General features: G+C 43.9%; 1 protein-coding gene across 3 annotated transcripts in view; it reads right to left on the reverse strand.

The window, feature by feature from the left end:
- The window catches only part of LOC133567965 (piezo-type mechanosensitive ion channel component 2), a 230989-nt gene that overhangs the window by 12636 nt on the left and 196636 nt on the right, over positions 1-21717 (reverse strand). For 2 of the 3 annotated variants that reach the window (XM_061919616.1, XM_061919618.1), the window contains 3 exons: positions 10314-10393; positions 7151-7349; positions 1327-2114 (listed from right to left, as the gene is read on the reverse strand). In XM_061919616.1, the coding sequence (XP_061775600.1) occupies positions 1862-2114; positions 7151-7349; positions 10314-10393 (532 nt within the window). In that variant the 3' untranslated portion in view covers positions 1327-1861. Of the gene's footprint in view, positions 1-1326; positions 2115-7150; positions 7350-10313; positions 10394-21717 lie in introns of those variants that run through there. The other variant, XM_061919617.1, reaches the window with a different exon arrangement.

The raw sequence follows: 21717 nt of genomic DNA on the forward strand, positions 1-21717 counted from the left end.
ATGGGCTAAAGTTGTTAATACGTACAAATGTTGGCTTCTAAGGCTTTGGGAAATGGGCAAAAGTTGTTAATACGTACAAATGTTGGATTTTAAGGCTTTGGGAAATGGGCTAAAGTTGTTAATACGTACAAATGTTGGCTTCTAAGGCTTTGGAAAATGGGCTAAAGTTGTTAATACGTACAAATGTTGGCTTCTAAGGCTTTGGGAAATGGGCTAAAGTTGTTAATACGTACAAATGTTGGATTTTAAGGCTTTGGGAAATGGGCTAAAGTTGTTAATACGTACAAATGTTGGCTTCTAAGGCTTTGGAAAATGGGCTAAAGTTGTTAATACGTACAAATGTTGGCTTCTAAGGCTTTGGGAAATGGGCTAAAGTTGTTAATACGTACAAATGTTGGCTCTTAAGGCTTTGGGAAATGGGCTAAAGTTGTTAATACGTACAAATGTTGGCTTTTAAGGTTTTGGGAAATGGGCTAAAGTTGTTAATACTTACAAATGTTGGCTTCTAAGGCTTTGGGAAATGGGCTAAAGTTGTTAATACGTACAAATGTTGGCTTTTAAGGCTTTGGGAAATGGGCTAAAGTTGTTAATACGTACAAATGTTGGCTTCTAAGGCTTTGGGAAATGGGCTAAAGTTGTTAATACGTACAAATGTTGGCTTCTAAGGCTTTGGGAAATGGGCTAAAGTTGTTAATACGTACAAATGTTGGCTTTTAAGGCTTTGGGAAATGGGCTAAAGTTGTTAATACGTACAAATGTTGGCTTTTAAGGCTTTGGGAAATGGGTTAAAGTTGTTAATACGTACAAATGTTGGCTTCTAAGGCTTTGGGAAATGGGCTAAAGTTGTTAATACGTACAAATGTTGGCTTTTAAGGCTTTGGGAAATGGGCTAAAGTTGTTAATACGTACAAATGTTGGCTTTTAAGGCTTTGGGAAATGGGCTAAAGTTGTTAATACGTACAAATGTTGGCTTTTAAGGCTGTGTGAAAAGGGTTAGAGTTCCAAACAAGCATGTTGAACAGGACCTGCTGCAAATGACTGCAAATAAGGCATCTTCCCATTCCTTTTATTCATCTCACAGGACATGAAAGCCTCAACATAGTTTTCACATTTCACCTCCACGACGTCCTAATAGTCCGACCATCTTGCCAATACGTGTTTGTAATAATGAAGTGTTTGTCTCATGCTACAATGTCATTTAATGCATAGTCCCGAACCCCTTCAGCCCTTTTTTTCTTTGATCAAAAGTTTCACCTGCTGGGTGCGCGCTACTCTGATGTGGGTCCGCAAGACCCCCCCCGCCCCCAACCCCCCCCCCCCCCCCCCCCCCCCCGCTTCCCAGCAGGTGTGCAGAAAGAGTGTCTTTGCGCCCAAGAGTCCAGCGCGAAAAGTCATGCCGTTCTTTGAAAAAGACGTGTGGGTTTCTTTGATAGGAGGATGACTTACTTGCGTGTGAAAATATTACTTCCTGAGAAAAGTTAAGAAAAGCAAATAAGGCAAGTGAAGGTGGTCTTTGATGAGTGGCTCTCCCGGGTCTAAACTATTGCACGCGACCCCTGTCTTCCCAGCATTTTCCGTTGGAGAAGACATTTGTGCTTTGCAGGTCCTGTTTTTGTTTTTTTTGTTTGTTTTTTGTCCAAGTGGAAAAACGACAGTGATCGTTGAACAGGAAATGAGCTGTGGACAAATATATTTGTCATCATTAGGGTGGGAAGCGACATGAAGGCGTCCCTTAAAGGTGTCGTGTCCAGCACCAGCAGACTTGTGCTGGACACCTGGGACTAAGACTCCGCTCTCACACGCTCCACCGTGTCAAATCTAAAAAAAAAAAAGAAGTTTTGTCACGCTTGCCTTCATCGCCTCACTGCGTCTTCTCCCGCGTCCACTTGATCATGGTCTCTGGCGAGCGGTAGAGGAAGATGAGCTTGGCGTACATGTCCTCCTCCAGGTCCAGCTCGCCCGTCTCCCGCACCAAGAAGATGTCGGTGCACAGCTTGAGGATGCGGTCCACGTTGGGCAGCTCTTCGAACATGATGGTGTGAGAGATGCCGCTGAAGAACTCGCGCACGAACTTGCCGATGACCAGGACCACCGAGGCGTACAGGCCCATGATGCTGGGGGGGGGGGACAGGAAGTCAATGATTAATCAGTCAATCAATGTTTATGTACGTAGCACCTCATCACGAGTGTCTCAAAGGGCTGCACAAGCCATGCTGACATCCTCGGTTCACAGCCCACGTAAGGACAAGGAAAAACTCACAACCCAGTGGGATGTCAATGTGAATGACTATGAGAAACCTTGGTGACCCCCACCCCACTAGGAGAGACCAGGTCGAGTGGATCTAACATAATATTGTGAAAGTCCAGTCCATAGTGGATCTAACATAATAGTGAGAGTCCAGTCCATAGTGGATCTAACATAATAGTGAGAGTCCAGTCCATTGTGGATCTAACATAATAGTGAGAGTCCAGTCCATAGTGGATCTAACATAATAGTGAGAGTCCAGTCCATAGTGGATCTAACATAATAGTGAGAGTCCAGTCCATAGTGGATCTAACATATTATTGTGAAAGTCCAGTCCATAGTGGATCTAACATAATAGTGAGAGTCCAGTCCATAGTGGATCTAACATAATAGTGAGAGTCCAGTCCATAGTGGATCTAACATAATAGTGAGAGTCCAGTCCATAGTGGATCTAACATAATAGTGATAGTCCAGTCCATATTAGATCTAACATAATAGTGAGAGTCCAGTCCATAGTGGATCTAACATAATAGTGTGAAAGTCCAGTCCATAGTGGATCTAACATAATAGTGTGAAAGTCCAGTCCATAGTGGATCTAACATAATAGTGTGAGAGTCCAGTCCATAGTGGATCTAACATAATAGTGAGAGTCCAGTCCATATTAGATCTAACATAATAGTGAGAGTCCAGTCCATTGTGGATCTAACATAATAGTGTGAAAGTCCAGGCCATAGTGGATCTAACATAATAGTGGGAGTCCAGTCCATAGTGGATCTAACATAATAGTGAGAGTCCAGTCCATAGTGGATCTAACATAATAGTGAGAGTCCAGTCCATAGTGGATCTAACATAATAGTGAGAGTCCAGTCCATAGTGGATCTAACATAATAGTGTGAGAGTCCAGTCCATAGTGGATCTAACATAATAGTGAGAGTCCAGTCCATAGTGGATCTAACATAATAGTGAGAGTCCAGTCCATAGTGGATCTAACATAATAGTGTGAGAGTCCAGTCCATAGTGGATCTAACATAATAGTGAGAGTCCAGTCCATAGTGGATCTAACATAATAGTGTGAAAGTCCAGTCCATAGTGGATCTAACATAATAGTGTGAGAGTCCAGTCCATAGTGGATCTAACATAATAGTGTGAAAGTCCAGTCCATAGTGGATCTAACATAATAGTGTGAGAGTCCAGTCCATAGTGGATCTAACATAATAGTGAGAGTCCAGTCCATATTAGATCTAACATAATAGTGAGAGTCCAGTCCATAGTGGATCTAACATAATAGTGAGAGTCCAGTCCATAGTGGATCTAACATAATAGTGAGAGTCCAGTCCATATTGGATCTAACATAATAGTGAGAGTCCAGTCCATAGTGGATCTAACATAATAGAGAGAGTCCAGTCCATATTGGATCTAACATAATAGTGAGAGTCCAGTCCATAGTGGATCTAACATAATAGTGAGAGTCCAGTCCATAGTGGATCTAACATAATAGTGTGAAAGTCCAGTCCATATTGGATCCTACATAATAGTGAGAGTCCAGCCCATAGTGGATCTAACATAATAGTGGGAGTCCAGTCCATAGTGGATCTAACATAATAGTGAGAGTCCAGTCCATAGTGGATCTAACATAATAGTGAGAGTCCCGTCCATAGTGGATCTAACATAATAGTGAGAGTCCAGTCCATAGTGGATCTAACATAATAGTGATAGTCCAGTCCATATTAGATCTAACATAATAGTGAGAGTCCAGTCCATAGTGGATCTAACATAATAGTGAGAGTCCAGTCCATAGTGGATCTAACATAATAGTGTGAGAGTCCAGTCCATAGTGGATCTAACATAATAGTGAGAGTCCAGTCCATAGTGGATCTAACATAATAGTGTGAAAGTCCAGTCCATAGTGGATCCTACATAATAGTGAGAGTCCAGTCCATAGTGGATCTAACATAATAGTGAGAGTCCAGTCCATAGTGGATCTAACATAATAGTGTGAGAGTCCAGTCCATAGTGGATCTAACATAATAGTGTGAGAGTCCAGTCCATAGTGGATCTAACATAATAGTGAGAGTCCAGTCCATAGTGGATCTAACATAATAGTGTGAGAGTCCAGTCCATAGTGGATCTAACATAATAGTGAGAGTCCAGTCCATAGTGGATCTAACATAATAGTGAGAGTCCAGTCCATAGTGGATCTAACATAATAGTGTGAGAGTCCAGTCCATAGTGGATCTAACATAATAGTGAGAGTCCAGTCCATAGTGGATCTAACATAATAGTGTGAAAGTCCAGTCCATAGTGGATCTAACATAATAGTGTGAGAGTCCAGTCCATAGTGGATCTAACATAATAGTGTGAAAGTCCAGTCCATAGTGGATCTAACATAATAGTGTGAGAGTCCAGTCCATAGTGGATCTAACATAATAGTGAGAGTCCAGTCCATATTAGATCTAACATAATAGTGAGAGTCCAGTCCATAGTGGATCTAACATAATAGTGAGAGTCCAGTCCATAGTGGATCTAACATAATAGTGAGAGTCCAGTCCATATTGGATCTAACATAATAGTGAGAGTCCAGTCCATAGTGGATCTAACATAATAGAGAGAGTCCAGTCCATATTGGATCTAACATAATAGTGAGAGTCCAGTCCATAGTGGATCTAACATAATAGTGAGAGTCCAGTCCATAGTGGATCTAACATAATAGTGTGAAAGTCCAGTCCATATTGGATCCTACATAATAGTGAGAGTCCAGCCCATAGTGGATCTAACATAATAGTGGGAGTCCAGTCCATAGTGGATCTAACATAATAGTGAGAGTCCAGTCCATAGTGGATCTAACATAATAGTGAGAGTCCCGTCCATAGTGGATCTAACATAATAGTGAGAGTCCAGTCCATAGTGGATCTAACATAATAGTGATAGTCCAGTCCATATTAGATCTAACATAATAGTGAGAGTCCAGTCCATAGTGGATCTAACATAATAGTGAGAGTCCAGTCCATAGTGGATCTAACATAATAGTGTGAGAGTCCAGTCCATAGTGGATCTAACATAATAGTGAGAGTCCAGTCCATAGTGGATCTAACATAATAGTGTGAAAGTCCAGTCCATAGTGGATCCTACATAATAGTGAGAGTCCAGTCCATAGTGGATCTAACATAATAGTGAGAGTCCAGTCCATAGTGGATCTAACATAATAGTGTGAGAGTCCAGTCCATAGTGGATCTAACATAATAGTGTGAGAGTCCAGTCCATAGTGGATCTAACATAATAGTGAGAGTCCAGTCCATAGTGGATCCAACATAATAGTGAAAGTCCAGTCCATAGTGGATCTAACATAATAGTGAGAGTCCAGTTCATAGTGGATCTAACATAATAGTGAGAGTCCAGTCCATAGTGGATCTAACATAATAGTGAGAGTCCAGTCCATAGTGGATCTAACATAATAGTGAGAGTCCAGTCCATAGTGGATCCAACATAATAGTGAAAGTCCAGTCCATAGTGGATCTAACATAATAGTGAGAGTCCAGTCCATAGTGGATCCAACATAATAGTGAAAGTCCAGTCCATAGTGGATCTAACATAATAGTGAGAGTCCAGTCCATAGTGGATCTAACATAATAGTGAGAGTCCAGTCCATAGTAGATCTAACATAATAGTGAGAGTCCAGTCCATAGTGGATCTAACATAATAGTGAGAGTCCAGTCCATAGTGGATCTAACATAATAGTGAGAGTCCAGTCCATAGTGGATCCAAAATAATAGTGAGAGTCCAGTCCATAGTGGATCTAACATAATAGTGTGAGAGTCCAGTCCATAGTGGATCCAACATAATAGTGAGAGTCCAGTCCATAGTGGATCTAACATAATAGTGAGAGTCAAGTCCATAGTGGATCTAACATAATAGTGAGAGTCCAGTCCATAGTGAATCTAACATAATAGTGAGAGTCCAGTCCATAGTGGATCTAAAATAATAGTGTGAGAGTCCAGTCCATAGTGGATCTAACATAATAGTGAGAGTCCAGTCCATAGTGGATCTAACATAATAGTGAGAGTCCAGTCCATAGTGGATCTAACATAATAGTGAGAGTCCAGTCCATAGTGGATCTAACATAATAGTGAGAGTCCAGTCCATAGTGGATCTAACATAATAGTGAGAGTCCAGTCCATAGTGGATCTAACATAATAGTGAGAGTCCAGTCCATAGTGGATCTAACATAATAGTGAGAGTCCAGTCCATAGTGGATCTAACATAATAGTGTTAATTCATAACAATGTTGGCTTTTAAGGCTTTGGAAAATGGGTTTAAGTTGTTAATACGTAAACATTTTGGTTTTTAAGGCTTTATGAAATAGGTCAAAGTTGTTAATACGTAAAAATGCTGGCTTTTAAGGCTGTGTGAAAGGGGTTAGTGTTTCCAAACAGGTGTGTTGAACAGGACCTGCACAGGTTGGGGAACGCTGCAAATGACTGCAAACGGTGTTTACTTTTTTCATAAATGACCACGTGGTCAAAGACGGCTACATTTCATTTTTACTTTCCACTTTCTCACCCACCTAAAATCATTATGAAAGTCAAAAAGTTTTAGATGTAGAATAAGTTTTCCGATTTTTGTCTCCAAAACTAGTGGACCTATAAGAGAGCCGCTCGGTTGTTTGGTTTTCAGAAGGAGATCACACCAAAATCTAATTTCCTGTCAACATGGAGAAGTTATCACAAAAAGGTGAAAAATGTCTTCAACCGTGGCGCTGAATTTGCACTTCATGAATAAAATGGAGTTCTGCGTTTGAGGAGAATTAAACCATGACCGAGCGAGATGAGAAACAAGTGCTGACCTTTACCAGAACCTGCGAGTGTGACGGAGCATGCGATGAACAGGTAATTAGTAGAGCGGTCATACCCGTATCCCGCCAGGAAGCCCAAACTGGGCGGGCTGACTTGGTCGCTGAACACGTACAACTCCAGACAGGCGTCTCTGCTCCGACTCCTCTTCTCGATGGGACCCACTTCGGTCTGGTTGACGATCCACCATTCCTGGGGCTGGCGCTGGTCCGTCTGCACTTGCCTCAAGCTCAGGCTGATGTCCAGCATCTTGTCGTCTGGCGGACGCACAAACAACTGATGTGATCTGGGCTGGTCGGACTTGCGTTAGGGGGAACTTTCATACATGTTCTACATGAAAGATGCTAAAAACAATCCCAATATATGCCAGTGGTTCTCAGATTCAGTTTTTTTCACGTCATTGCTAAATTGAAATACGAATCTGTTTATGTTTATGTATATCAGGGTTTCCCACAGCGCTTTGTTGTTACAGCAGCCGATTTAACAACAAAGAGCCAACGCCTAAACTAAAGTCTTAACAAGCTGCTTAGTTCTGCCTCTGCCTCTGTCAGTAGGTCTCTGCAGCACCCAGCATCGTCCCACCCACAGAACCGTCTGATTGGTTAGACACAGAGCAGCAACAGCCAATCAGGAGTACGTATTCAGGGCTGCATTAGGTGGAGTGAGCAGAAAGGTAAGCATAATGCAGCGGACTCTCCCCAAATTATAATAAACACTTCCAAGTCAACAACTAGTAACATCACTATGAGCCCGTTGACCTTCTAGAAACATAAGCAGCAGCTCAGCTCACTCACAGTCCTTGGGGTGAAGGCTAATTAGCTTTTAGCGTAACGTTAGCTCACTGTGCGGTGTGTGTGCATGCGTGTGTGTGTGTGTTATGGACAGCAACGGCCAGTCTGTCTGAGAGAAAGACAAGCATTATTTAACCTACAGTTAACAACTAAGTTATTTCACTTCACCTTGTTTTGTGTTGATTGAGTTGTGTTGAAGCAGCAAAAAAGGACATTATGTTAAATGAAGAGTTTCTGTCTCTGATAGTTGATATAATAATGTAAGTACATCATAGAGCCTACATGAACTTCATGGTGTTCAGGGATGAATAGTCTCTCATATTGCTATTGTACTATTTTTTCAGCTATAGTTACATTAATCATTAGTAATGTAGCAGCCTCGTTTTGAATGGCAGGGTCCCTGCTATCACATGTTGATGAAAATATAACATTTACATAATAAAAATCAACTACAGGCTTCTTAAAAGCTGCAATAAATTAAACATGATGAATAGAGCATAGTTCAGCATGTGGCCCCACTTTTAACTCTTTTTTTTTCAAACGCTTATTGCAAACGCTTACTTACAGCAAGTCATTAATTTGACTTTGTAAGTCATTATTTTAGTATCTCAGGTAACTAGGACTGTTTTGTTTTTACTTAACGGCAAGAATATCGAAATATAGATCGTATATGGCCATTCAGCAAATGGAGCGGAAAACACAAGCAAAAGTTGTAGTCTTCTTCAGCGCAGTCTGTAGTCTTTTGCTACCCAGGCGGTGGTGGCAGCGACGCGGTGGCGACGTGATGGCGACATTACTAATGCCATTACTTTTACTAGTAACGAGTAGTCTAATTCAGTGTTTTTCAACCTTTTTTGAGGCAAGGCACATTTTCTTCATTGGAAAAATCCAGAGACCCACCAGCAGAAGTCCTTGTCAGGGGTATCACCGCTTCCAAAGTTGCGATACTCCCGTATACTAAAGTATTGTCCGATCATTACCTTATAAAATTTGAGGTTCAGACGCATGTTCGTCAAACTAATAATAATAATAACTGCTATAGCAGCCGCAACATTAATACGGCCACAACGACAACTCTTGCTGACCTACTGCCCTCGGCAATGGCATCTCTGCGCTGCTGATCAGCCTCCGCTTGGGATGGTTTCCTGCTGGCTCCGCTGTGAACGGGACTCTCGCTGCTGTGTTGGATCCGCTTTGGACTGGACTCTCGCGACTGTGTTGGATCCATAATGGATTGATCTTTCACAGTATCATGTTCTCATAGTCATCATTGTCACCGACGTCCCACTGGGTGTGAGTTTTCCTTGCCCTTAAGTGGGCCTACCGAGGATGTCGTAGTGGTTTGTGCAGCCCTTTGAGACACTAGTGATTTAGGGCTATATAAGTAAACATTGATTGATTGATTGAGCAGAAAACAATAACAAATGAAGCCAATATTGACAATAAAACGTTGATTTCGTAATTGTTGGATATGAGTTCAAACCATAACCAACCATGCATCACTGTAGCTCTTGTCTCAAGTCCTGTCACGACCCGTCACATCACCACGTGACTTATTTTGAGTTTTTTCCAGTGTGTAGTGTTTTAGTTCCTGTCTTGCACTCCTATTTTAGTGGCTTTTCCTCTTTTTGTTGGTATTTCATGTCTTCCTTTGAGCGATATTCACCGTTGTTTTAGCAATCAAGGCTATTTTAGTTGTGTGGACGCTATCCTTCTTTGAGGGGACATTGATGATTGTCATGTGGGGCCGTTGTGTCCTTGGGCAAGACACTTTACCCACCTGCTGCCAGGGCCACCCACACTGCTTTAAATGTAACTTAAATATTGGCTTTCACTATGTAAAGCGCTTTGAGTCACAAGAGAAAAGAGCTATATAAATATACCGTATTTCCTTGAATTGTCGCAGGGCATATAGTATGTGCCTGCCTTGAATTACTGCCGGGTCAAACTCGCATCCCAAAATAATTAGCGCATGCTTAGTATTACCGCCTGGTCAAACTGGTGACGTCACGAGTGACACTTCCCCTGTCATCATTTTCAAAATGGAGGAGGCTGATTTCAATACCGGTCATTTGAAATCGCATAAAGGAAAGAAGATTAAGAGCTATTCAGTAGGATTTAATGTCCAAGCTTACATCACACTCAAATTTTTACTGCATACCTTTTTTAAGTGCCGGAGTGAGAAGAGGTTTTAAAATAATTAGCGCATGCTTACTTTTACCGCATGCATTTGGTAAGCGCCGGAGTGAGAAGAGGTTTTAAACTCATTAGCGCCCTGGTGGCAATTCAAGGAAATACGGTTATTCAGTTCACTTACTCTTCATTACGGTGACTTTAGCGCGTGTGATAAACAATAATAACCCCCATTCATTTGACATGATTATGTCCCCACATTCTATGAGGGTGTCGGTACATTATCCCTGAGTGTACCTTTATGAAGTTGCTCCACAGGATTGGCGCTGGAGTCGCTGGGGGCTCTGATGTAACGAGGGAAGATGTTGGTGAGCGTTCTGCAGGTGGACAGGAAATAAAGAGGAGCGGTCAAAGTGGGTCGGCGTGGTCTAGATGTGTGATGACCAGACCACAAGGTCTAGATGTGTGATGAGTAGACCACAAGGTCTAGATGTGTGATGAGTAGACCACAAGGTCTAGATGTGTGATGACCAGACCACAAGGTCTAGATGTGTGATGAGTAGACCACAAGGTCTAGATGTGTGATGAGTAGACCACAAGGTCTAGATGTGTGATGACCAGACCACAAGGTCTAGATGTGTGATGAGTAGACCACAAGGTCTAGATGTGTGATGAGTAGACCACAAGGTCTAGATGTGTGATGAGTAGACCACAAGGTCTAGATGTGTGATGAGTAGACCACAAGGTCTAGATGTGTGATGACCAGACCACAAGGTCTAGATGTGTGATGAGTAGACCACAAGGTCTAGATGTGTGATGAGTAGACCACAAGGTCTAAATGTGTGATGACCAGACCACAAGGTCTAGATGTGTGATGACCAGACCACAAGGTCTAGATGTGTGATGACCAGACCACAAGGTCTAGATGTGTGATGACCAGACCACAAGGTCTAGATGTGTGATGACCAGACCACAAGGTCTAGATGTGTGATGAGTAGACCACAAGGTCTAGATGTGTGATGAGTAGACCACAAGGTCTAGATGTGTGATGAGTAGACCACAAGGTCTAGATGTGTGATGAGTAGACCACAAGGTCTAGATGTGTGATGAGTAGACCACAAGGTCTAAATGTGTGATGACCAGACCACAAGGTCTAGATGTGTGATGAGTAGACCACAAGGTCTAGATGTGTGATGAGTAGACCACAAGGTCTAGATGTGTGATGAGTAGACCACAAGGTCTAGATGTGTGATGAGTAGACCACAAGGTCTAGATGTGTGATGACCAGACCACAAGGTCTAGATGTGTGATGACCAGACCACAAGGTCTAGATGTGTGATGAGTAGACCACAAGGTCTAGATGTGTGATGAGTAGACCACAAGGTCTAGATGTGTGATGAGTAGACCACAAGGTCTAGATGTGTGATGAGTAGACCACAAGGTCTAGATGTGTGATGAGTAGACCACAAGGTCTAGATGTGTGATGAGTAGACCACAAGGTCTAGATGTGTGATGACCAGACCACAAGGTCTAGATGTGTGATGACCAGACCACAAGGTCTAGATGTGTGATGACCAGACCACAAGGTCTAGATGTGTGATGAGTAGACCACAAGGTCTAGATGTGTGATGAGTAGACCACAAGGTCTAGATGTGTGATGAGTAGACCACAAGGTCTAGATGTGTGATGAGTAGACCACAAGGTCTAAATGTGTGATGACCAGACCACAAGGTCTAGATGTGTGATGAGTAGACCACAAGGTCTAGATGTGTGATGAGTAGACCACAAGGTCTAGATGTGTGATGAGTAGACCACAAGGTCTAGATGTGTGATGAGTAGACCACAAGGTCTAGATGTGTGATGAGTAGACCACAAGGTCTAGATGTGTGATGACCAGACCACAAGGTCTAGATGTGTGATGACCAGACCACAAGGTCTAGATGTGTGATGACCAGACCACAAGGTCTAGATGTGTGATGAGTAGACCACAAGGTCTAGATGTGTGATGAGTAGACCACAAGGTCTAGATGTGTGATGACCAGACCACAAGGTCTAGATGTGTGATGAGTAGACCACAAGGTCTAGATGTGTGATGAGTAGACCACAAGGTCTAGATGTGTGATGACCAGACCACAAGGTCTAGATGTGTGATGAGTAGACCACAAGGTCTAGATGTGTGATGAGTAGACCACAAGGTCTAGATGTGTGATGAGTAGACCACAAGGTCTAGATGTGTGATGAGTAGACCACAAGGTCTAGATGTGTGATGACCAGACCACAAGGTCTAGATGTGTGATGAGTAGACCACAAGGTCTAGATGTGTGATGAGTAGACCACAAGGTCTAAATGTGTGATGACCAGACCACAAGGTCTAGATGTGTGATGACCAGACCACAAGGTCTAGATGTGTGATGACCAGACCACAAGGTCTAGATGTGTGATGACCAGACCACAAGGTCTAGATGTGTGATGACCAGACCACAAGGTCTAGATGTGTGATGAGTAGACCACAAGGTCTAGATGTGTGATGAGTAGACCACAAGGTCTAGATGTGTGATGAGTAGACCACAAGGTCTAGATGTGTGATGAGTAGACCACAAGGTCTAAATGTGTGATGACCAGACCACAAGGTCTAGATGTGTGATGAGTAGACCACAAGGTCTAGATGTGTGATGAGTAGACCACAAGGTCTAGATGTGTGATGAGTAGACCACAAGGTCTAGATGTGTGATGAGTAGACCACAAGGTCTAGATGTGTGATGACCAGACCACAAGGTCTAGATGTGTGATGACCAGACCACAAGGTCTAGATGTGTGATGAGTAGACCACAAGGTCTAGATGTGTGATGAGTAGACCACAAGGTCTAGATGTGTGATGAGTAGACCACAAGGTCTAGATGTGTGATGAGTAGACCACAAGGTCTAGATGTGTGATGACCAGACCACAAGGTCTAGATGTGTGATGACCAGACCACAAGGTCTAGATGTGTGATGACCAGACCACAAGGTCTAGATGTGTGATGACCAGACCACAAGGTCTAGATGTGTGATGAGTAGACCACAAGGTCTAGATGTGTGATGAGTAGACCACAAGGTCTAGATGTGTGATGAGTAGACCACAAGGTCTAGATGTGTGATGAGTAGACCACAAGGTCTAAATGTGTGATGACCAGACCACAAGGTCTAGATGTGTGATGAGTAGACCACAAGGTCTAGATGTGTGATGAGTAGACCACAAGGTCTAGATGTGTGATGAGTAGACCACAAGGTCTAGATGTGTGATGAGTAGACCACAAGGTCTAGATGTGTGATGACCAGACCACAAGGTCTAGATGTGTGATGACCAGACCACAAGGTCTAGATGTGTGATGAGTAGACCACAAGGTCTAGATGTGTGATGAGTAGACCACAAGGTCTAGATGTGTGATGAGTAGACCACAAGGTCTAGATGTGTGATGAGTAGACCACAAGGTCTAGATGTGTGATGAGTAGACCACAAGGTCTAAATGTGTGATGACCAGACCACAAGGTCTAGATGTGTGATGACCAGACCACAAGGTCTAGATGTGTGATGACCAGACCACAAGGTCTAGATGTGTGATGAGTAGACCACAAGGTCTAGATGTGTGATGAGTAGACCACAAGGTCTAGATGTGTGATGAGTAGACCACAAGGTCTAGATGTGTGATGAGTAGACCACAAGGTCTAGATGTGTGATGAGTAGACCACAAGGTCTAGATGTGTGATGAGTAGACCACAAGGTCTAGATGTGTGATGAGTAGACCACAAGGTCTAGATGTGTGACGAGTAGACCACAAGGTCTAGATGTGTGATGAGTAGACCACAAAGTCTAGATGTGTGATGAGTAGACCACAAGGTCTAGATGTGTGATGAGTAGACCACAAAGTCTAGATGTGTGATGAGTAGACCACAAGGTCTAGATGTGTGATGAGTAGACCACAAAGTCTAGATGTGTGATGAGTAGACCACAAGGTCTAGATGTGTGATGAGCAGACCACAAAGTCTAGATGTGTGATGAGCAGACCACAAGGTCTAGATGTGTGATGAGTAGACCACAAAGTCTAGATGTGTGATGAGTAGACCACAAGGTCTAGATGTGTGATGAGTAGACCACAAAGTCTAGATGTGTGATGAGTAGACCACAAAGTCTAGATGTGTGATGAGCAGACCACAAGGTCTAGATGTGTGATGAGTAGACCACAAGGTCTAGATGTGTGATGAGCAGACCACAAAGTCTAGATGTGTGATGAGCAGACCACAAGGTCTAGATGTGTGATGAGTAGACCACAAGGTCTAGATGTGTGATGACCAGACCACAAGGTCTAGATGTGTGATGACCAGACCACAAGGTCTAGATGTGTGATGAGTAGACCACAAGGTCTAGATGTGTGATGAGTAGACCACAAGGTCTAGATGTGTGATGAGTAGACCACAAGGTCTAGATGTGTGATGAGTAGACCACAAGGTCTAGATGTGTGATGAGTAGACCACAAGGTCTAGATGTGTGATGAGCAGACCACAAGGTCTAGATGTGTGATGACCAGACCACAAGGTCTAGATGTGTGATGAGTAGACCACAAGGTCTAGATGTGTGATGAGCAGACCACAAGGTCTAGATGTGTGATGAGTAGACCACAAGGTCTAGATGTGTGATGACCAGACCACAAGGTCTAGATGTGTGATGAGTAGACCACAAGGTCTAGATGTGTGATGACCAGACCACAAGGTCTAGATGTGTGATGACCAGACCACAAGGTCTAGATGTGTGATGAGCAGACCACAAGGTCTAGATGTGTGATGACCAGACCACAAGGTCTAAATGTGTGATGACCAGACCACAAGGTCTAGATGTGTGATGAGTAGACCACAAGGTCTAGATGTGTGATGACCAGACCACAAGGTCTAGATGTGTGATGAGTAGACCACAAGGTCTAGATGTGTGATGAGCAGACCACAAGGTCTAGATGTGTGATGACCAGACCACAAGGTCTAAATGTGTGATGACCAGACCACAAGGTCTAGATGTGTGATGAGTAGACCACAAGGTCTAGATGTGTGATGAGTAGACCACAAGGTCTAGATGTGTGATGAGTAGACCACAAGGTCTAGATGTGTGATGAGTAGACCACAAGGTCTAGATGTGTGATGAGTAGACCACAAGGTCTAGATGTGTGATGACCAGACCACAAGGTCTAGATGTGTGATGAGCAGACCACAAGGTCTAGATGTGTGATGACCAGACCACAAGGTCTAGATGTGTGATGAGTAGACCACAAGGTCTAGATGTGTGATGAGTAGACCACAAGGTCTAGATGTGTGATGAGTAGACCACAAGGTCTAGATGTGTGATGAGCAGACCACAAGGTCTAGATGTGTGATGACCAGACCACAAGGTCTAAATGTGTGATGACCAGACCACAAGGTCTAGATGTGTGATGACCAGACCACAAGGTCTAGATGTGTGATGACCAGACCACAAGGTCTAGATGTGTGATGAGCAGACCACAAGGTCTAGATGTGTGATGACCAGACCACAAGGTCTAAATGTGTGATGACCAGACCACAAGGTCTAGATGTGTGATGAGTAGACCACAAGGTCTAGATGTGTGATGACCAGACCACAAGGTCTAGATGTGTGATGAGTAGACCACAAGGTCTAGATGTGTGATGAGTAGACCACAAGGTCTAGATGTGTGATGAGCAGACCACAAGGTCTAGATGTGTGATGAGTAGACCACAAGGTCTAGATGTGTGATGAGTAGACCACAAGGTCTAGATGTGTGATGACCAGACCACAAGGTCTAGATGTGTGATGAGTAGACCACAAGGTCTAGATGTGTGATGAGCAGACCACAAGGTCTAGATGTGTGATGAGTAGACCACAAGGTCTAGATGTGTGATGACCAGACCACAAGGTCTAAATGTGTGATGACCAGACCACAAGGTCTAGATGTGTGATGACCAGACCACAAGGTCTAGATGTGTGATGACCAGACCACAAGGTCTAGATGTGTGATGAGCAGACCACAAGGTCTAGATGTGTGATGACCAGACCACAAGGTCTAAATGTGTGATGACCAGACCACAAGGTCTAGATGTGTGATGAGTAGACCACAAGGTCTAGATGTGTGATGACCAGACCACAAGGTCTAGATGTGTGATGAGTAGACCACAAGGTCTAGATGTGTGATGAGTAGACCACAAGGTCTAGATGTGTGATGAGCAGACCACAAGGTCTAGATGTGTGATGAGTAGACCACAAGGTCTAGATGTGTGATGAGTAGACCACAAGGTCTAGATGTGTGATGAGTAGACCACAAGGTCTAGATGTGTGATGACCAGACCACAAGGTCTAGATGTGTGATGACCAGACCACAAGGTCTAGATGTGTGATGAGTAGACCACAAGGTCTAGATGTGTGATGAGCAGACCACAAAGTCTAGATGTGTGATGAGTAGACCACAAGGTCTAGATGTGTGATGACCAGACCACAAGGTCTAGATGTGTGATGACCAGACCACAAGGTCTAGATGTGTGATGAGTAGACCACAAGGTCTAGATGTGTGATGAGCAGACCACAAGGTCTAGATGTGTGATGAGTAGACCACAAGGTCTAGATGTGTGATGACCAGACCACAAGGTCTAGATGTGTGATGAGTAGACCACAAGGTCTAGATGTGTGATGAGTAGACCACAAGGTCTAGATGTGTGATGACCAGACCACAAGGTCTAGATGTGTGATGACCAGACCACAAGGTCTAGATGTGTGATGACCAGACCACAAGGTCTAGATGTGTGATGACCAGACCACAAGGTCTAGATGTGTGATGAGTAGACCACAAGGTCTAGATGTGTGATGAGTAGACCACAAGGTCTAGATGTGTGATGAGTAGACCACAAGGTCTAGATGTGTGATGAGTAGACCACAAGGTCTAGATGTGTGATGAGTAGACCACAAGGTCTAGATGTGTGATGAGTAGACCACAAGGTCTAGATGTGTGATGAGTAGACCACAAGGTCTAGATGTGTGATGAGTAGACCACAAGGTCTAGATGTGTGATGAGTAGACCACAAGGTCTAGATGTGTGATGAGTAGACCACAAGGTCTAGATGTGTGATGAGTAGACAACAAGGTCTAGATGTGTGATGAGTAGACCACAAGGTCTAGATGTGTGATGAGTAGACCACAAGGTCTAGATGTGTGATGAGTAGACCACAAGGTCTAGATGTGTGATGACCAGACCACAAGGTCTAGATGTGTGATGACCAGACCACAAGGTCTAGATGTGTGATGAGTAGACCACAAGGTCTAGATGTGTGATGAGTAGACCACAAGGTCTAGATGTGTGATGAGTAGACCACAAGGTCTAGATGTGTGATGACCAGACCACACGGTCTAGATGTGTGATGAGTAGACCACAAGGTCTAGATGTGTGATGACCAGACCACAAGGTCTAGATGTGTGATGACCAGACCACAAGGTCTAGATGTGTGATGAGCAGACCACAAGGTCTAGATGTGTGATGACCAGACCACAAGGTCTAGATGTGTGATGAGTAGACCACAAGGTCTAGATGTGTGATGAGTAGACCACAAGGTCTAGATGTGTGATGAGTAGACCACAAGGTCTAGATGTGTGATGACCAGACCACAAGGTCTAGATGTGTGATGAGTAGACCACAAGGTCTAGATGTGTGATGACCAGACCACAAGGTCTAGATGTGTGATGAGCAGACCACAAGGTCTAGATGTGTGATGAGTAGACCACAAGGTCTAGATGTGTGATGAGTGGACCACAAGGTCTAGATGTGTGATGAGTGGACCACAAGGTCTAGATGTGTGATGAGCGGACCACAAGGTCTAGATGTGTGATGAGCAGACCACAAGGCCTAGATGTGTGATGAACAGACCACAAGGTCTAAATGTGTGATGACCAGACCACAAGGTCTAGATGTGTGATGACCAGACCACAAGGTCTAGATGTGTGATGAGTAGACCACAAGGTCTAGATGTGTGATGAGTAGACCACAAGGTCTAGATGTGTGATGAGTGGACCACAAGGTCTAGATGTGTGATGAGTGGACCACAAGGTCTAGATGTGTGATGAGCAGACCACAAGGCCTAGATGTGTGATGAGCAGACCACAAGGTCTAGATGTGTGATGAGTAGACCACAAGGTCTAGATGTGTGATGAGTAGACCACAAGGTCTAGATGTGTGATGAGTAGACCACAAGGTCTAGATGTGTGATGACCAGACCACAAGGTCTAGATGTGTGATGAGTAGACCACAAGGTCTAGATGTGTGATGAGTAGACCACAAGGTCTAGATGTGTGATGAGTAGACCACAAGGTCTAGATGTGTGATGAGTGGACCACAAGGTCTAGATGTGTGATGAGCGGACCACAAGGCCTAGATGTGTGATGAGCAGACCACAAGGTCTAAATGTGTGATGACCAGACCACAAGGTCTAGATGTGTGATGAGTAGACCACAAGGTCTAGATGTGTGATGAGTAGACCACAAGGTCTAGATGTGTGATGAGTAGACCACAAGGTCTAGATGTGTGATGAGTGGACCACAAGGTCTAGATGTGTGATGAGTAGACCACAAGGTCTAGATGTGTGATGAGTAGACCACAAGGTCCAGATGTGTGATGAGTAGACCACAAGGTATAGATGTGTGATGAGTAGACCACAAGGTATAGATGTGTGATGAGTAAACCACAAGGTCTAGATGTGTGATGAGTAGACCACAAGGTCTAGATGTGTGATGACCAGACCACAAGGTCTAGATGTGTGATGAGTAGACCACAAGGTCTAGATGTGTGATGAGTAGACCACAAGGTCTAGATGTGTGATGAGTAGACCACAAGGTCTAGATGTGTGATGACCAGACCACAAGGTCTAGATGTGTGATGACCAGACACAAAGTCTAGATGTGTGATGAGTAGACCACAAGGTCTAGATGTGTGATGACCAGACCACAAGGTCTAGATGTGTGATGACCAGACCACAAGGTCTAGATGTGTGATGACCAGACCACAAGGTCTAGATGTGTGATGACCAGACCACAAGGTCTAGATGTGTGATGACCAGACCACAAGGTCTAGATGTGTGATGACCAGACCACAAGGTCTAGATGTGTGATGAGTAGACCACAAGGTCTAGATGTGTGATGACCAGACCACAAGGTCTAGATGTGTGATGACCAGACCACAAGGTCTAGATGTGTGATGAGTAGACCACAAGGTCTAGATGTGTGATGAGTAGACCACAAGGTCTAGATGTGTGATGAGTAGACCACAATGTCTAGATGTGTGATGACCAGACACAAGGTCTAGATGTGTGATGAGTAGACCACAAGGTCTAGATGTGTGATGAGTAGACCACAAGGTCCAGATGTGTGATGAGTAGACCACAAGGTCTAGATGTGTGATGAGTAGACCACAAGGTATAGATGTGTGATGAGTAGACCACAAGGTCTAGATGTGTGATGAGTAGACCACAAGGTATAGATGTGTGATGAGTAGACCACAAGGTCTAGATGTGTGATGAGTAGACCACAAGGTATAGATGTGTGATGAGTAGACCACAAGGTCTAGATGTGTGATGAGTAGACCACAAGGTATAGATGTGTGATGAGTAGACCACAAGGTCTAGATGTGTGATGACCAGACCACAAGGTCTAGATGTGTGATGAGTAGACCACAAGGTCTAGATGTGTGATGAGTAGACCACAAGGTCTAGATGTGTGATGAGTAGACCACAAGGTCTAGATGTGTGATGAGTAGACCACAAGGTCTAGATGTGTGATGACCAGACCACAAGGTCTAGATGTGTGATGACCAGACACAAAGTCTAGATGTGTGATGAGTAGACCACAAGGTCTAGATGTGTGATGACCAGACCACAAGGTCTAGATGTGTGATGACCAGACCACAAGGTCTAGATGTGTGATGACCAGACCACAAGGTCTAGATGTGTGATGACCAGACCACAAAGTCTAGATGTGTGATGACCAGACCACAAGGTCTAGATGTGTGATGACCAGACCACAAGGTATAGATGTGTGATGAGTAGACCACAAGGTCTAGATGTGTGATGAGTAGACACAAAGTCTAGATGTGTGATGAGTAGACACAAAGTCTAGATGTGTGATGAGTAGACCACAAGGTCTAGATGTGTGATGAGTAGACACAAAGTCTAGATGTGTGATGAGTAGACACAAAGTCTAGATGTGTGATGAGTAGACACAAAGTCTAGATGTGTGATGAGTAGACCACAAAGTCTAGATGTGTGATGAGTAGACACAAAGTCTAGATGTGTGATGACCAGACACAAAGTCTAGATGTGTGATGACCAGACCACAAGGTCTAAATGTGTGATGACCAGACCACAAGGTCTAAATGTGTGATGACCAGACCACAAGGTCTAGATGTGTGATGAGTAGACCACAAGGTCTAGATGTGTGATGACCAGACCACAAGGTCTAGATGTGTGATGACCAGACCACAAGGTCTAGATGTGTGATGAGCAGACCACAAGGTCTAGATGTGTGATGACCAGACCACAAGGTCTAAATGTGTGATGACCAGACCACAAGGTCTAGATGTGTGATGAGTAGACCACAAGGTCTAGATGTGTGATGACCAGACCACAAGGTCTAGATGTGTGATGAGTAGACCACAAGGTCTAGATGTGTGATGAGTAGACCACAAGGTCTAGATGTGTGATGAGCAGACCACAAGGTCTAGATGTGTGATGAGTAGACCACAAGGTCTAGATGTGTGATGAGTAGACCACAAGGTCTAGATGTGTGATGAGTAGACCACAAGGTCTAGATGTGTGATGACCAGACCACAAGGTCTAGATGTGTGATGACCAGACCACAAGGTCTAGATGTGTGATGAGTAGACCACAAGGTCTAGATGTGTGATGAGCAGACCACAAAGTCTAGATGTGTGATGAGTAGACCACAAGGTCTAGATGTGTGATGACCAGACCACAAGGTCTAGATGTGTGATGACCAGACCACAAGGTCTAGATGTGTGATGAGTAGACCACAAGGTCTAGATGTGTGATGAGCAGACCACAAGGTCTAGATGTGTGATGAGTAGACCACAAGGTCTAGATGTGTGATGACCAGACCACAAGGTCTAGATGTGTGATGAGTAGACCACAAGGTCTAGATGTGTGATGAGTAGACCACAAGGTCTAGATGTGTGATGACCAGACCACAAGGTCTAGATGTGTGATGACCAGACCACAAGGTCTAGATGTGTGATGACCAGACCACAAGGTCTAGATGTGTGATGACCAGACCACAAGGTCTAGATGTGTGATGAGTAGACCACAAGGTCTAGATGTGTGATGAGTAGACCACAAGGTCTAGATGTGTGATGAGTAGACCACAAGGTCTAGATGTGTGATGAGTAGACCACAAGGTCTAGATGTGTGATGAGTAGACCACAAGGTCTAGATGTGTGATGAGTAGACCACAAGGTCTAGATGTGTGATGAGTAGACCACAAGGTCTAGATGTGTGATGAGTAGACCACAAGGTCTAGATGTGTGATGAGTAGACCACAAGGTCTAGATGTGTGATGAGTAGACCACAAGGTCTAGATGTGTGATGAGTAGACAACAAGGTCTAGATGTGTGATGAGTAGACCACAAGGTCT

The sequence above is a fragment of the Nerophis ophidion genome, linkage group LG14 (assembly GCF_033978795.1).
Source record: "Nerophis ophidion isolate RoL-2023_Sa linkage group LG14, RoL_Noph_v1.0, whole genome shotgun sequence".
NCBI classification, from domain to species: Eukaryota; Metazoa; Chordata; class Actinopteri; order Syngnathiformes; family Syngnathidae; genus Nerophis; species Nerophis ophidion.